General features: G+C 37.1%; 1 protein-coding gene across 8 annotated transcripts in view; it reads right to left on the bottom strand.

The window, feature by feature from the left end:
- Positions 1-894: 894 nt before the first annotated feature.
- NCOA7 (nuclear receptor coactivator 7) overlaps positions 895-13,410 on the bottom strand; it is a 165,329-nt gene continuing 152,813 nt past the window's right edge. For all 8 annotated transcript variants that reach the window (XM_045499481.1, XM_045499482.1, XM_045499478.1 and 5 more), the window contains 3 exons: positions 3,863-3,958; positions 3,352-3,425; positions 895-2,978 (listed from right to left, as the gene is read on the bottom strand). In XM_045499481.1, the coding sequence (XP_045355437.1) occupies positions 2,843-2,978; positions 3,352-3,425; positions 3,863-3,958 (306 nt within the window). In that variant the 3' untranslated portion in view covers positions 895-2,842. The remainder of the gene's footprint in view (positions 2,979-3,351; positions 3,426-3,862; positions 3,959-13,410) is intronic.

Genomic DNA, 13,410 nt, shown 5'->3' with positions numbered 1-13,410 from the left:
ATGCTCTGAGGTTAGGGTTTCCTCTGAGAAAAACTGTGTGACCCAATTGGGCAGAAGGAAGTGGTCAGAGGAACTTTTGATATTTGCATAAGGGGTAAATGTAACTGACCTAGAATTTCTGGAACTCCCTTTGGCTTAGACCTCCTTTTCTTTCTTTGTATGCTTATATTTGTAAAAATAAGTTAGGCATCTTAAAAAGAACATGAATCTTAGCTTCCCTTTCTTGTTTAAGAGACTCTCAATGCCTTCCTCAAAAGCAAAGTGTTCTTTTGTTAGTCTTGTTTCACAAGGCTTTAAAACTTTAAAAGTAAATAAAGAAAAGGACATAAAATAAAGGGCAATAATACGTCTCACACTCATTCAGGATGTCCCTGGTGACTTGTAGCATGGGCATAGATCTAAACCATTTTCAACAGAGCCTAGTGAGACATTAGTTTGCCCTCTTGCACCCTAGTCTTTTGATGTAGATTCATGAACTGAAAAACTGAGAAGCAATGAAGACTGACATCTTCATCTGTAGGACCTAGGGGGCAGAGACAGGATAGCTGGGATCAAAAATAATTGATCGGACAGTAAGATCCTTCATTGATATTAGGAAGTAGGTTAAGAGAGATGTTAAAAAGAACTATTCAAAGAACAGCTAGAAGGATTAAGAACAGAGAAACTGGTAGGTAGAGCCAAGAGTTATCTCTAGTAACTGTAACGGGTTTTCATGAGCTGATGAGAAAGTAAGAGGGTGGCTACTGGGAACAAAAAGGGACTTTCCAAGGCAGCAGTAAAACATGAATACTGGACCTTGTTTAATCTTGCATATTTCATCATCCTCTCACACAAGTAAAACTTCTAGCATCCAATAAATACCTGTTGAATGAATCCTCGGGAAAGAAAATCACACTGGATGCATAAATTCCTTTATTGAAAATATTGGGCTAGCACTGCATTACATATACTCAATATCCATAAATGAAGGGCCACACATTTCTGATTGGACAATACTGTTTTAAATAGAGAACAGCATCTGGATATGCTCTCACAAGTATAATATCATGGACTAAACTAGGTAGGAGTGAACTATATGCAAAATGACCATTTTGTTCATTAATAGCATATGGTTGCAAATGGCATAAATGGTAAACTTGATCATCATGAGACATTCCTGATATCTCACACCAACACATCATTTAACGAGCAGATTAAGGTCAAACTGTCAATATGTTGTTAATCAAGAGTTCTCAATAAGAGAACCTGGGTGAAAGCACACCAGGCTATATATTTAAGATTTAATAGAATTCATTTCAACTTGCATGGAATGTGAGTAGGGTAAAATAATTGCTGATCTGACAGGAGGCCACTTGGCATTTGTTCTCTTTTGTAAATATTCTAATAAGAGAATAATCTAATTAGGAAATATTATGCCAGTTTAAGGCTACATTCTAAAGATGGTTTCATTTTTTTAAATGCAGGTATATAAATACTACTTGTTATTTATGTTCCCTTTCAAAGATCACAGGGGGTGTAATTTATGACAGACCACTTCTCAGCTTTGGCTATTATTTAAAAATTTTTTCCATTAGCAGTCTTTGGCTTTCATAAAAGTTTGGCAATCAGTAATATTGTTTAGTTTTTACCAAGGCTTTATTAGCATTTTTAACAAAGAGTATTTTATGATGTGAAAATGGGTTGATGTTAGAAATAGTTTTTACTTTTTATTCCAATTTTTGTATGAATGCATTTCTTTGCATTGCTTTTTCTCAAATGAAAGAGTCTAGAAACCAAGACAATTGGGCTAATTTGACATTTTTCATTTGGTATAAAATATGCAGAAATGAAAACATTCAGTCTCTTTGAAAACAGAGGCCTGTTCATTAATTTAAGAACTTGGGGGAAATTATGCACAAAACACTATGAAAATAAAGTTTTTGTTATTAACACACATGGTATTATAAGAAGCAAAACACTTTCTGTTCAAAGCAGGGTTTGTTCTAAGTCTAGATTCAGAAAGGTATCCATTTCTGTAAATATCAATTTACAACTGTGAGAAATGGCTTCTTCTTTACAACAATTATGTTCAGAGTAAGTAAAAATGTATCTTTTTAATGGCTAAATGTAAAGATGGCCTACAATAGTCAAATCAATAAACATTGGTAATGAGTTTTTAAAAATTCAGAATATGCTGCTTAAGACCTATCACCCTAAACAATCAGGGCAAAAGAAAATTCAATATAAAACTATATAAATCAAATGGGTTTGTTGCCAAAACAGCACAAAATGTATACATTTCTTTATTTCAAGATTTGACACATTAAAAGAAAAACTGCAGCACATTTTAGACAATATTCTAGAAATAATAAATAAGACAATTAAAAAAATCATATATTCCCTTTAAGTGCTGAGCACTTCCAATTTTTCTAAGTGAAACTAAGCTTTTCCATGGCAAACAATAGTATGCTGTACATTTTGGTAATGAAAATTATGTTGATAAATACACAAGGCATGTATATATTTCCACAGTATCTTTTTTTTTTCACAGTTACCAAAAATAAAAATAGCATTCAACTCATACATCTATAAATATTTTGATTCCTCACTGCATGGATTTGAAGGAAGTGGGAGCATAAAGTCTTTCAACAATCCGGACTTCAAATTTCTTTCTTTGTTCTCTGCCCTCCACATGGACCTTTCAGAAACTCTCTGCAATGTGACCATGCTCTGAGATGATGGCAGAAAGAAAGCGTTATGGTGGGATGAAGCAGTCTGGGCTGCGGCTAGGTCTTCCAGCCAGCTTTAGGAGGGCTGATGGAACCCAATCTTTTTAATGTGGTATTTTAAGGCAGTCTGAATTTCACTCGAATGTCCATACCTCGAGGTCTTGAACTATGAAGTCTTCCTTTTTGGAAAGAATATCATTATTGAAAGTGCTGCAGGAGTTGCTTCGTCCATGGTATAAATCAGCATCTAGCCATAAACCAAATCGTCCCCTGAAAAGATCAAAAATACAAAAAAGGTGAAAACATTTCAATCTCACGTGGCATACCTTCTACCCTCCCTCGCCTCATCTTTCCTTTATGCTGTAGACAGACAAAACCCTAAACTGCTTGTAAAACAAAGTCTACATTTCCTTTATTTTATTTAAATGACCCATCTTTCCCAAAAGACAAGTGATAGTAGTCCATCATTTAGACACATAAATCATTTCATCTCTGATTCTTAGCATCCTATGTTAGGCCACTGACCTAATTACTCTAAGCACATGGCCTAGCTAAAATCACCGACACAAGGTTTTGGTTATCTGGGTCAAAACAGACTCTCACAGGTCAGGTGGTAAATAAATAACAACAACAAAAACCTTACCCTCCACCACCAAGTTCCAAAGAACTTATGTCTCCATTAATAAAGTATGAGTTTTCTCCACTCCACTTAAAGACCTTAGGATAGAAACACAAGACAGAGAACAGACATTTCAATCTGGAGAATCAGTGAAGAGGGAATTATTAGGATAATAACTCTGTAGAGAAGGAAACTGCCCATTAGCTGAGGAAGTTCCTAATGGGCAGATCTTTCCTACACCAGGATGAGAGCTTCAAAGGGGTTATGAGAGGAAAGACCTCTCAAGCACATGTTGGCTCTGACTTGCTATCCCTCCCTGGTCCCAGAACATGCACAAGAGCAGTTTCCAAGGCCCAACGAGGGGCCCTAAAAGCACTTTGTGTGCTACAACCATGAAAAGCTGACCCAGGCTAGAGAGAGTCCAAATGAGGTTATGGGACAGCTGCTGCTCCCATGATAGTCCCCCACCTCCAACCCCATCCAGACTCCTGACACCGGGACATTGGGAATTTAGGTATTTCTCTCATTTACATACCTTGAAATTGGGGCTAAATGTGTAGAGAAAAGTTTCGCCTGTGCCGTAATAGTGGTCACTGAACTTGAAAGGATGAGTTGCATATGCTCCAAAAATCTGACAAAAGAAAACAGAAACATTATCTACTTTCAAACCTAAACGTCCCAAAGAGTGGCGTTCTGAAATATTTTAACATAATCCTGCTCTGAGATATCATTAACCCTCTTTCAGCAAAGACCATTACTAAATTTGAGTTCTTAAATAAAAAAGCTCACCCCCAACAAGCAGATAAATAATATCCCTAGTTCTAATTGAAACTCAAGTGGCTCAAGGGAAACTTATTTGACAAAGGCCAACGATTATTCCAATTTTAAAGGACTTCCAAAGTCTACTATGGGGTCAAATTTCCTTTAGTGAATATGGATGACATACTGGGAACATTAAACAACAACAAGCACCTTGCACACTGAAATGAGTGGTTGAAAGAACAAAATCACGTGTCTTAAGTGTTTTATAAGTGGATTCAAGGCCAGATATTTACCCAGAAATAATAAATGTTTTCTCTTTTGATTTATAAAAATTAGTTCTCAATATGCTTATTAAAACTGTATCCTTAACATAAGTGATCTAATATCTCTCAGCTGAAATGCCTTTTAAGAAAAAAATAATTCCATAATACAATGGGCTTTAGGGGTGATTTAGATGTATTTGAACCAATAATTTGTCCATTTTTCCTTACTGAGGGTTTGAATAAGCAGTGTTTTCAGGATTATGTGGGCACACTGTCCCAGCTTCCTATCCTCCTCACATCCTGAGCAGTGCTTGCAAGGGTGAGAGCTGGCAAGAGTGAACATTATATTTTGAAAATGTCCCTAAGTGATTCTGATATACCTTCTACTTCAAAACCCACTTAGGAATCACTGCTTCAAATGGAGGCTATCTTAGCACAATGCACTCTAGTTCCATCCATGTTGTTGCAAATGGCAAGATTTCATTCTTTTTTGATTGCCAAGTAATAATATTCCATTGCATATATATACCACATCTTTTTAAAAATTTTTTAAGTGTTTGTTTTTGATAGAGACAGAGCATGAGTGGGGGGCGGGGGGGGGGGCGCACAGAGAGAGAGGGAGACATACAGAATCTGAAGCAGACTCCAGGCTCCAAGCTGTGAGCACAGAGCCTGATGCGAGGCTCGAACTCACAAATGGTGAGATTATGACCTGAGTCAAAGTCCAATGCTTAACTGACTGAGCCACCCAGGGGCCCCACAGACCACATCTTCTTTATCCATTTATCAGTCGATGGAGATTTGGGCTCTTTCTGTAATTTGGCTATTGTTGATAATGTTGCTATAAATATTGGGGTACATATGTGCCCCTTCAAATCAGCACTTTTGTATCTTTTGGATAAATACCTAGTAGAGTAATTGCTGGGTAGTTCTACTTTTAGTTTTTTGAGGAATCTCCACACTGTTTTCCAAAGTGGCTGCACCAGTTTGCATTCCCACCAACAGTGCCAAAGTGCTCCCCTTTCTCTGCATCCTCACCAATATCTGTTGTTTCCTGAGTTGCTAATTTGAGCCATTCTGAAAGGTGTGAGGTGATATCTCACTGTGGTTTTGATCTGTATTTCTCTGATGATAAATGATGTTTAGCATCTTTTCATGTGTCTGTTAGCCATCTGGATGTCTTCTTTGGAAAAGTGTCCATTCATGTCTTCTGCCTGTTTCCTGACTGGATTATTTGCTTTTTGGGTGTTGAGTTTGGTAAGTTCTTTATAGATTTTGGATATTAACCCTGTATCTGATATGTCATTTGCAAGTATCTTCTCCCATTCCTCTGGTTGTCTTTTAGTTTTGTTGATTGTTTCCTTCACTGTGCAGAAGCTTTTTATCTTGATGAGATAAACAGTTCATTTTTGCTTTTATTTCCATTGCCTCCAGAGGCATGCCCAGTAAAAAGCTGCTGCAGCCAAGGTCAAAGAGGTTGCTGCCCATTTTTTCCTCTAGTATTTTCATGGTTTCCTGTCTCACACGTAGATCTTTCACCCATTTTGAGGTTATTTTTGTGTATGGTTTAAGGAAGTGGTCCAGTTTCATTCTTCTGCACGTTACTGTCATTTTCCCAGCATTTGCTGAAGAAACTGTCTTTTTTTCCATTGGATACTCTTTCCTGCTTTGTCAAAGATTAGTCAGTGATACATTTGTGTGTCCATTTCGGTTCTCTATTCTATTCCACTGATCTATGTGTCTGTTTTTGTGCCAATACCATATTGTCTTGATGATTACAGCTTTGTAATACAGCTTGAAGTACGGAATTGTGATGCCTCCAGGTCTGGTTTTCTTTTTCAACATTACTTTGGCTATTTGGGGTCTTTTCTGGTTCCATAAAAATTTTAGGATTGTTTGTTCTAGCTCTGTGAAGAATGCTAAGTAAAATCAATCAGAGAAAGACAAATATCATAGGATTTCACTCATTAAATTTAAAACAAATTTAAGAAACAAAACAGATGAACATAGAGGAAGGGAAGGAAAAATAAGATAAAAACAGAGAGGGATGCCAACCTAAGAGACTCTTAAATATAGAGAACAAACTGAGGGTTGCTGGAGGGGAACTGGGAGGGGGAATGTGCTAAATGGGTGATGGCCATTAAGGAGGGCACTCTGTAAGTGATGAATCACTAGGTTTTACTCCTAATACCAATACTACATTGTATGTGAAGTAACTTGAAGTTAAATAAGTAAATTAAAAAAGTAATAAATGGGGGTTATCTGAAAAATGTCTTATAACTTTTCAAAATTATTTTTTAGATAATTTTTTTTTAACGTTTATTTATTTTTGAGACAGAGAGAGACAGAGCATGAACGGGGGAGGGTCAGAGAGAGGGAGACACAGAATCTGAAACAGGCTCCAGGCTCTGAGCTGTCAGCACAGAGCCCGACGCGGGGCTCGAACTCACAGACCGCGAGATCATGACCTGAGCCGAAGTCGGCCGCTTAACCGACTGAGCCACCCAGGCGCCCCAAGCTTTTCAAAATTATTATAATTGGATTACAGTCATTATGAAATCTCTTCTTTACCAATTACACGTAGTTCCTGGCAACCTGAAATACTAAAAATTAGACAGGGTAGAAGTCTAGAAACTCTTTCTAACCAATGTTCTTCATACTCCCTACTACCAAACCTTTCCCTAGAGCTGCTAAGAACAAACAAAACAGTAACAAAAACATCAAAAATCCATTTCCCTTCTTCTGGTGATATTTCAGTAAAAGAACTAAAGTATAGCTATGATAGGCATCTTTTTTTAAAAGCATGGGCTTAAAGTAGGACAAGAAGGGCAATGGCCAGAAGTGGAAGAAAGTTATTCCTTTTCTGATCAATGAATAGGAAAAGCCACCTTACCCACTCACCTTCTCAGGATTCTAATTATATTTTTTCTTAGCTAACATTTCTTAGCAATCATGGAAACCTACTTAAGGACTAGAGATTGGATGATACTAAGGAATTACTGTTTTGTTAGGTATATAGCATTGTGGCTATATAAGAAAATGTCTATTTTCTTTTTTCTATTAATTTATTTAGAAAGGAATTGTATTAATATGTATATAATGATATTGTTGGGTCTAAACCATTAAAAATGTAATACATTTGGCAATAATGGAACAAAGGAATCCTTGGGGAAAAAATTAAGACAACCAAAAGTGGTAAAAAAACAAAAACAAAAACAAACAAACAAGGTTAATATAACAAAATTTATAAATGTATATTTGCTCTCCTTTCTTCTCTCAGCTTTAAAAAAAAAATTTTTTTTTAACATTTATTATTGAGAGACAGAGAGAGACAGAGCATGAGCCGGGGAAGGGCCGAGAGATGGGGAGACACAGAATCCAAAGCAGACTCCAGGCTCTGAGCTGTCGGCACAGAGCCCAACGTGGGGCTCGAACTCACAAACTGTGAGATAATGACCTGAGCCAAAGTCGGACGGACGCCTAACCGATGGAGCCACCCAGGCGCCCCCTCTCAGCTTCTTTAGTAGAAAAATTTATATAAAGTAATAATCATAACAATTTATTTTTTGGGTTTTTAATATATATCAATGTAATATATATAACAAAATTGCCACAAAAATTGAGAAATTTAATTGAGCAATAAGGGAGTAACATTTCTGCACCTCACTGGAATTAAGCTAGTATAAATCAGACTTTATCAATTGCCTGATGATCGCTCTATTTTCCACAATGCCTTATGGCGTATATTTCTCCACAGTCTAATTTGACTAAAACTGAGCCCCTTTGCAGGGGTTTCTTTGGCCAGTTTATGAAGTTTACCCTGACTCCAGGAAGGCCCTCATTAGTGGTCTCTTTTCCTGGTTCTCTCTGGTAGACTAGATGGTCTTCAGTTTGGCTTGGTGTCTTCATGCAGATGCCAACCTCCTCTTAATTGTTTACCACCAAAATTTTCATCATTTTCTAGAGTATCCTTTGGCTTGAACTTCTCCATACTCTTCTAAATAAAGTCAGTTCCTTTGGGAAAGCTTCAAAACTCTGTGTACCCTCCATCCTTTCTTTTTACATATTCATAAAAAAATTTTTTTTTATTGAGATTAAGTTGATAATGTAATATTACGTGAGCTTCAGATGTACATTATAATTTGACATCTGTATTCATTACAAAGTGACCATCTCCATAGATCCAGTTACCACCCATCAACCATACTTTTGACCCCTTCTTTCCACTTTGCATACAACCTACTGCCCTTTCCCTTTAACCATCAATCTGTTGTGTCCTAAGTTTTTGGTTTTATTTATTTATTTTTTTGTAGTTTTAGACTCCACGTGAGTGAAATCATACTGTTTCTTTTTCCTGACTTATTTAACATAATACCCTCAGGATCCATCCATGTTGTCACAAATGACAAGATTTCAATCAATTTTATGGTTTAGTAGTATTCCCGTATGCATATCCACCCTTGTGTATATATGCCACATCTTCTTTATCCATGCATTCATAGATAGACATTTAGGTTGTTTCCATATCTTAGCTACTGTAAATAGTGCTGCTATGAACACTGGGATGCATATATTTTTTTGAATTAATGTTTTTATTTTCTTTGAGTGAATACCCAGTAGAGGAATAGTTGGATAGCATGGTAATTCTACTCTTAACATTTTGAAGGATCTCCATACTGTTTTTCATAGTGGCTGCACCAATTTACATTCTTACCAACAGTGTGTGAGGGTTCCCTTTTCTCCACATCCCCACCAACACTTGTTATCTCTTGTGTTTTTGATGTAACCATCCCAACCTGTGTGAGATGATATCTCATTGTAGTTTTGATTTTCATTTGCTTAATAATTAATGATGTTGGAACATCTTTTCATGGGCCTGTTGGCCATTTGTAACTCTTCATTAGAAAAATGTCTGTGCAGATCCTCCACCCATTTTTTAACCAATTGTTTGATTTTTTTGGTAAAGTCGTATGGGTTCTTTATATATTTTGGATATTAATCCTGTGTTAGATATGTGATTTGCAAATATCTTCTCCCATTTAGTAGGTTCCCTATCCTTTGCAGTGCAGAAGCTTTTCAGTTCGATGTCCCATTTGTTTACTTTAGCTTTTGTTTCCTTGGTCTTTGGATTAAGATTCACAAAAACATCACTAAAATAGATGTCACAGAGTTTACCTACTATGTTTTCTTCCATGAAACTTATGGTTTCAGTTATTGTGTCCAAAACTTTAATCCATTTTGAATTAATTTTTGTACATGATGTAAGACAGTGGTCCAATTTCATTCTTTTGCATGTGGCTGTCCAGTTTTCCCGGCATCATTTACGGAAAACATTGTCATTTCTCCGCTGTATGTTCTAAGCCCCTTTGTCATAAATCACCCATATATGTGCGGATATATGTTGCATTGATCTGTGTGTCTGTTTTTATGCTAATGCCATACTGTTTTAACTACTAAAGCTTTGTAATATAGTTTGAGTCAGGGAGTGTAATACTTCCAGTTTTGTTCTACTTCCTCAAGATCGCTTTGGCTATTTGGGACCTTTTGTAGTTTCATACAATTTTTTTAAATTATTTTTTCTAGTTCTGTGAAAAATACCACTGGAATTTTGACAGGGATTGCATTGAATCTGTATAAACTCTGGGTAGTATGGACATTTTAACACTATTGATTCTTTGAACTCATATTTTCCATTTGTGTCGTGTTCAATTTCCTTCACCAGAGTCTTATGGTTCTCTGTGGACAGGTCTTTCACCTCCTTGGTTAAATTTACTCTTAGTTATTTTACTGTTTTTGATATAATTGTAAAAAGGACTGTTTTCTTAATTTTTCTGATAATTCATTATTAGTGCACAGAAATGTCATTGATTTCTGTAGATTGATTTTGTATCCTGGAACTTTACTGAATTATTAGCAATTCTAACAGGTTTTTGGTGGAGTCTTCAGAGTTTTCTATATAAAGTATCATATCATCAGCACATAGTGACTGTTTTACTTCTTCCTTTCCAATTTGGATGCCTTTTATTTCTTTTTCTTGTCTAAGTGCTCTGGCCAGGAATTCCAATAATATGTTCAATAAAAGTGGAGAGAGTGGGCATCCTTGTCTGTGACCTTAGAGGAAAAGCTTTCAGCTTTTCACCAGTGAGTATGTTAGCTGTGAATTTGTTATATGGACTTTTTTTTTTTTTTTTTTTTTTTCAACGTTTATTTATTTTTGGGACAGAGAGAGACAGAGCATGAATGGGGGAGGGGCAGAGAGAGAGGGAGACACAGAATCGGAAACAGGCTCCAGGCTCTGAGCCATCAGCCCCAAGCCTGATGCGGGGCTCGAACTCACGGACCGCGAGATCGTGACCTGGCTGAAGTCGGACGCTTAACCGACTGTGCCACCCAGGCGCCCCAATGGACTTTATTATGTTGAGGTACATTCCCTCTACACTTATTTTGTTGAGAGTATCATAAATGGATGTTGAATTTTATCAAATGCTTTTTCTGTACCTATTCAGATGATCATTATGATTTTTAACTTACAGTTTGTTAATGTGGCATATCACATTGATTGATTTGCAAATATTGAACCATCCTTGCATTCCTGGAATAAATCCCATTTGATCATGGTGTATAAGTTTTTTAATGTATTGTTGAATTTGGTTTGCTACCATTTTTTTTTTGAGGATTTTTACATCTATGTTCATTAATGATAATGGCCTGTAATTTTCTTTTTTTTCTCTTTTGTCTGGTATTGGATATCAGGCTAATGCTGGCCTCATAAAATGTGTTTGGAATTGAAACCAACATTGTACTGTATGTTAACTAATTAGAATTTAAGAATAAAAAATATAAAATAACAAAAATATAAAATATTAAAAAAATGAACTAAAATATAAAATATAATGTAAAATAAAAATAAAATAATTGAGTTTGGAAGTGTTACATCCTCTTCAATTTTTTGGAAGAGTTTGAGAAGAATATGTATTAAATCTGCTTTGAATGTCTGATAAAATTTACCAGTGCAGCCATCTGGTCCTGGACTTTTGTTTGTTGGAAAGTTTTTGATTACTGATTCAATCTCCTTACTAATAATCAGTCTGTTTAGATTTTCTATTTCTTCATGATTCAGTCTTGGAAGATTGTATGTTTCCAAGAACTTGTCCATTTCTTCTAGGGTGTTCAATTTCCTGGTATATAACTGTTCATAGTAGTCTCTTGTAATTCTTTATATTTCTGTGATATCAGTTGTTAACTTCTCTTTCATTTCTGATTTTATTTGGGCCCTCTTTTTTTCTGGTGAATCTAGCTAAAAGTTTGCCAAATTTGTTTTATCTTTGCAAAGAACCAGTTCCTAGTTTCACTGATCTTTTCTATTTCTTATGAAAAAAAAATTTTTATTTCATTTATTTCCTCTCTGATCTTTATTGTTTCATTCCTTCTACTAATTTTGGGCTTGTTCTTTTTCCCCCTCCCCCTAGTTTCTTTAGGTGTGAAGTTAGATTACTTGAGATTTTTCTTGTTTCTTCAGACAGGCCTATATTGCCATGTACCTTCTCTTTTAGAACTGCTTTTGCTGCATCTCGTAGATTCTGGTATGTGGTATTTCTGTTTTCATTTTTCTCTATGTATGTTTAAAATTTCTTCTTTCATTTTTTTCAATGGCCTATTGGTAATTCAGTAATTGATTTTTAGTTTCATACCACTGTGTACAGAGAAGATGCTTGATATAATTTCAGTATTACTGAATTTACTGAGACTTGTTTTGTGGCCTAACATGTGATCTTTCCTAGAGAATGTTCTATGTACACATGAGTAGAATGTGTATTCTGCTGGTTTTGGATGGGATGTTCTGTATATATCTATTCAAAGTTCATCTGGTTCAATGTGTCATTTAAGGTCAGTGTTTTCTTATTGATTTTCTCTCTCTCTCTCTCTCTCTCTCCACACACACACACACACACACACACACACACACACACACACATACTACTTAGTTTGTTATCTTTACTTTTTTGTCTTTTAACCTCATACCTGCTTTTGTAAGTACTGCCAGGTCTGGAGGAGGCCAGAGGTAGGCTGCTTTTCACATCTGGTGGGGCAAGGGCTGAGGGGATCTCTGCCATGGACAGGGGCCAGGCCAGGACAAGTTTGCCCACTGTGTCTAGCAGGACAGTGGTTGTGGCAGATAAGCACAGGCTGGGGTGACCATGTGCAAGGGATCTGACGAGGGCCACAGCGGACAAGTGGATGAGTGCAGGGCTGGGGAGAGTCTGTGGTGGATGAGCACAGGGCTAGAGCTAGCCTAAGTGCCTGGTGTGGCAGGGTAGAGGCCGAGCTGGATGAGCACTGGGCCAGCCTGGTGGGGTGGGGTTACAGGGGAACACAGGGTAAGCGTGTAGCACTAGCAAGGGAAAATGACAGCACCAAAAACACCACCCACCAGCACTAGGGTAGCAGGGAAGTAGTGTAAAAAAATGGCACCCTCCAGTGCCTGTATCCACAGAGAGATCTCCATCAGACTCCTGCCCCTCTGGTATACTTTCTAAAACTAGTCAACAGATCTTCCTCACATGTGGTCCAGGTACTTCTCAAGCTACTGCCTGTGTGTTGAGACTCAAAGCAAATGAGTCCGTGTGTGGCCCCTCAATGATGGAATTTCCCTTTCCTATAGCCCTTGTGCTCTCCTGAAAATTAGCCTCAGGTTTTCAAAGACAGTTATTTTGGGGGGCTGCCTCTCTGGTGCAGGTCCCATGGGCTAGTGTGTCTAATGTGGGACCTGAACCCCTAGATTCTCAGAGAGGAGCTGCATGTTTTGGGATCTCTCTCCCTCTTGTGGGTTGCTAGGGGGGTGGGGTGGGTTCCTCTCAAGACTGCTTTTCTGCCCCTTCTAGCCATCTTGATGTGGCTTCTTTTTGTCTTTTTTTTTTTTTTTTTTTTTTCTGTCCTGTGTTATAGAAGATCTGTTCTGCTAGTGTTCAGGTCTTTTTCAGAGAGAACTGTTCTACAATTCTAACTTGGGTGTGTCCATCGGAGGAGGTTAGGAGAGCTCTGTGTCTTATGATCCGCC

This window comes from Leopardus geoffroyi, chromosome B2 (genome assembly GCF_018350155.1).
Source record: "Leopardus geoffroyi isolate Oge1 chromosome B2, O.geoffroyi_Oge1_pat1.0, whole genome shotgun sequence".
NCBI classification, from domain to species: Eukaryota; Metazoa; Chordata; class Mammalia; order Carnivora; family Felidae; genus Leopardus; species Leopardus geoffroyi.
Note: the sequence above shows the minus strand (reverse complement) of the source record. Positions and strands in the feature narration are given on the sequence as shown.